The 4,295-nt window shown below is 36.9% G+C and overlaps 1 protein-coding gene across 1 annotated transcript; it reads left to right on the top strand.

Annotated features, from left to right (window-relative positions):
• Positions 1–2,539: 2,539 nt before the first annotated feature.
• On the top strand, positions 2,540–3,747 carry LOC146904816 (uncharacterized). Its single transcript, XM_085724050.1, has one exon. It carries the CDS (start codon positions 2,546–2,548, stop codon positions 3,275–3,277), a length of 732 nt encoding a protein of 243 aa, XP_085580176.1. The 5' UTR covers positions 2,540–2,545; the 3' UTR covers positions 3,278–3,747.
• The last annotated feature ends 548 nt before the right edge of the window (positions 3,748–4,295 follow it).

The following is a 4,295-nucleotide window of genomic DNA, read 5'->3' on the forward strand; positions in this document are numbered from 1 at the left end:
AAACTCGACCGTTCTGGTTCACGATTTGGTCGGGTTTCGGTTTTCGGTTTTGCCGGGTTATGCGGTCCGGGTAGTTCGGTTTAAAATAAAGAATCAAACTTAAAAAACAACACCAGAAAAACATGAAGAAAAAAAAGGATAGATGATAAGAAGTAGAAGAACATTCAATTGAGAAAAAGGAAGAAGACAACATAGCTACTAGTATTTCAACATCATGGTTGTATAAATTATTATGTATGAGATCGCAGCTCACTGGAGGAGGAGAAGAAATCAAAGGCTGTGGAACATGCAGGCATGCCCATCTTTAAAACTATGGCTTTTTTACAAGTCATGTGTTAATGGAGAATGGAGAGAGAAGTATGAATCTACTATTCTACTATATATATATATATAAACAATGCACTATCAAAAGTATATTACTGTCCCCGACCCTACTATTTTTTACAATTGCTTTTTACTACTTCTTAAGGATAAAACTGGAATTTCATGTGTATCTGATGCTTTAGAATTGCTCCATTTATAATTTTTTCACTTTCTTCCAATGTTGTCCAAAACTGTAAACTAATGCATAAAATAAATCAAGGTTATTTGGGGTATTTCACACAAATTCACTTTAATTCAATTTTGATTCTTCCCACATTTTCCTCTCTCTCTCTCTCTCTCTCTCTCTCTCTCTCTCTCTCTCCACGCTTTCCTCTCTTTCTCTATGTACAGGGAAGGTAGTACAATTTTCTTCTCTTTCTCTTCTTCCATTCTTCTTCTATTGTTCCTATTACCATATTTCTTCATCAATTTCTTCATTCTTTTTCACAATTTCTTCATTCAGCACAATATTCTTCGATTTTTTCCTTTTGAAATTGAGGAGAAAATATTTAAAATTGATGAGAAAATACACCAAAATCAATCTAATTTTTACCTAACCAAAATAAATCAGATCTGATCTTATCATTTGATTGTTGTTGTTGTTGTTAGTGTTACAAATTTGACAGCAATGGGGAAAATATGAGTGAATATGGAAGATTTGACTTATCTCAAATTAAATAGTGGATTTTTTAGAGGAGAGTGAGATTAATATAATGAAGAGTGAAGATTAAATAGAGGTTTTTGTTTTGTTAAATGGTTGCAGGAGTTTGTAGAAAATGAAGAGTGAAGATGGGCTGGTGGTGGTTTGTGTGAGAGAGAAAAACGTGAAAACAAGGGACTCCACTTTGGTGCGATAGCTTGTGTGCCATTGGTGCCATAGCTTGTGTACCATTGCATCTCCACCACACACACACACACATCACACACACATCCCCACACACATCCACACACATTAATGGCCAGGATTTTTCCAATGGCATCAATGGCACACAAGCTATGTCATGGAAGTATTTTCCGAAAACAAGGGAGAGAAAGAGAAATGAGAGTTGTTCTCTGAAAATAGAGAGAGAAAATAGAAATCTGAAGAATGAATAATGTTGTGATCTCTCACTTCCTTTTTTATTTTTGGAGTAAGGTGGGGATGAGGGAGAGAGATGATGATGGATGATAGTAACAATAAAATATAGTGTTGTGAGTATATGATAAGAGTGTGTTTTTTATTTAATCTAATGGATGAAATTATCTTTCCTATGGTGGGAAAGGATTGACCTTTCCCATGTTAAATGCCACCGTGACAGTGTAGGTCCAAAGTGAAATACTAGTTGGTACTATTAGAGCATCCACAATGGTAGTTCTCTAACAAGGACTCTTTAAATGGACCGTACTTGACACATCACTTATTTATAATTTTTTAATAAAAGTATCTATTAAGGACTCAATGACTCCAATGACAATACACTAATAAGGACTCCAATGAAAAGTACTTAAATATGTCCCACTATCTTTACATATTAAACAAAAATAATTTATCTATTACTCATTTTTACAAGTGGGACCAAGTAGTACACATTTTATTACTTCTTTATGCAAGTGGGACCAAGTAGTACACATTTTATTACTTCTTTATACAAGTGGGACCAAGTAGTACACATTTTATTACTTTTTTAAATGTTGGACCCGTTAGTTACCCAGAAGAGAGAGAGTCCTTATATAGTTACCCGTTCCTTAACGGGGACTCAATTTTTCTTCCTCCAATAGAGGGTCCTTAACGGGGAGTGATCCTTGTTAAGTAAGGACCCCCATTGGAGATGCTCATAGTGACTCGTCCCATCATCATATAAAAGTAATTATTTATGTATAAACATTGCAAGACGGTCGGTTTCGGATTTATTACGGGTGTATTATTAACATCCGAACTCGTCCAGTATTAACCATTCAAAACCAAAATTGACAAACCGACAACCCGATGGAACCCACCCGTTGGCCAAATTCTGCAGTCGGTTATTACTGTTTCGGGCGGGGCACGGGTTTTTGTTCACCTGTAACCAAAGTATCATCACAAGTCATAACCATCCAACTGTTCAAAAATAATAAGGTGCATAGAATTATTAAACCTTTGCCGCACCGTAAAATTTCTCTTCATCCTTATCCTGCGCGCACCACTTCAACATCACTCACCGTCATGTCGCCGGAAACACACTTACCGCCGCCGGAACTTCCGATCATATCCTTACCGGAGATCGCACCAGAAACAACGGCGGTGCTAGAAAACGCCGATATCCCCGCTCCTCCACCTAAACGGCAACGTCGTCCTAGTGTCCGTTTAGGCGAAATCGGCGACCAACACGGCACCTTCCGCCGCCATAACCGTCCACCGTGGAGCTGGCGAGTCTCGAAGGAATCTTCAAGAACTTCCAAACCTCGAGCCGGATCAAATCTCGCGAACGGCGGCGACGGTGACGGCGACGATTTCGGTAACAATCCAAGAATCAAAGCGAAACGAGGCTCAACGAAACGGTTAAGATCGAATCATGCTTCAAAACCGATCGATGAGAACGGAAGCAAAAGATTCAAGAATTTCGATCACGATTATAATCGAAATAGCCACACATACTCTGTTGATGAGAATGATTTCATGCAAATGGATAGAAACAATGATAATAGAATTAGGGTTTGGGAAAACGAGGGCGGCGTTGAATCGGAATCGAGGGAGCGAAGAAATAACCAGGGAGTGTGGTCATGGTTATTTGATTTAGGGTTAAGTAGATATGCTCCTGTGTTTGAGATTCATGAAGTGGATGATGATTTACTTCCCTTGTTGACATTGGAAGATCTCAAAGATATGGGAATTAGTGCTGTTGGTTCAAGAAGGAAAATGTACAATGCAATCGAGAAACTTCGTAAAGGGTTTTAAATCTCGTGTAATGGTTGCAGGGTATGATGAGATTCATCAACAATGTATATGGGAATTAGTGCTGTTGGTTCAAGAAGGAAAATGTACAATGCAATCGAGAAACTTCGTAAAGGGTTTTAAATCTCGTGTAATGGTTGCAGGGTATGATGGTTGTAGTAGTTTGCAGGGTTTTAAATAGCGGCCGCGGTAACAATTGCATCGTGATGGTTGATATTGCAGTCAAATGCGATCGATGCAATCACATTTTGGTTTTGGAAACATCAGAAACCGTTTTTTGTTGTTCATATTGCGGTTGCAGACCTTTATTTAAAACCCTGGTAGTTAGTTTTTTTGAGTTTCTCTGTTTTCGTGTTTGGTGGGTTGAAGTTGTGGATAAAAAGAAATGCATGCAAGTATATGGTTTTTTGTTGATGTATATCTCTGGTGACTGATCAATAGTGAAATAGCCATAGTAATCTTTACTTTTGAAATGGGAGTTGAAACTTTTGATTACATGCTTTGTTTTCTTTATATTTTTCACCTGTGATTTTGTTGCCTAATTGGAATATATGCTTAACCAATGTTGAGTTTAGTAAATGATAATTGAGTATTGATATTTATATTTTTCTGAAAGGAATTAAGTATTGATATTTGAAATGTTAATTTGATGCACGATTTGAAGCCTATGATAATTAAGTATTGGTATTTGAAATTTTTGCTCTTTCATTGTAGTTCTGCTAGACTTTTATTTTCAAGTTATGTGCAAGTTAATGTTATCAAAGCTTATGATTAATGCGAAGATTGATGTGTCTTGATGAATTTGAGAAATATGTAGTGTAGTTAGTTTCTCCTGTGATTGATGATAGGACCCGTCTGCTATATATGTTGGTATTCTTTCATTGAACAAGCCAAGGGCTAAGAATATTTTATTTGTTAATTCAATAATTTCCCCTTCCTTTTTCATTTGCTTGTCTTTGAACTATGGGCATTGAGCACATTATTCTTCTAGCCAAACATTCTTAATTGCTTGCTGACTAGG

The sequence above is a fragment of the Medicago sativa genome, chromosome 7 (genome assembly GCF_051527215.1).
Source record: "Medicago sativa cultivar Bolivia chromosome 7, Bolivia_mono, whole genome shotgun sequence".
NCBI lineage: Eukaryota > Viridiplantae > Streptophyta > Magnoliopsida > Fabales > Fabaceae > Medicago > Medicago sativa.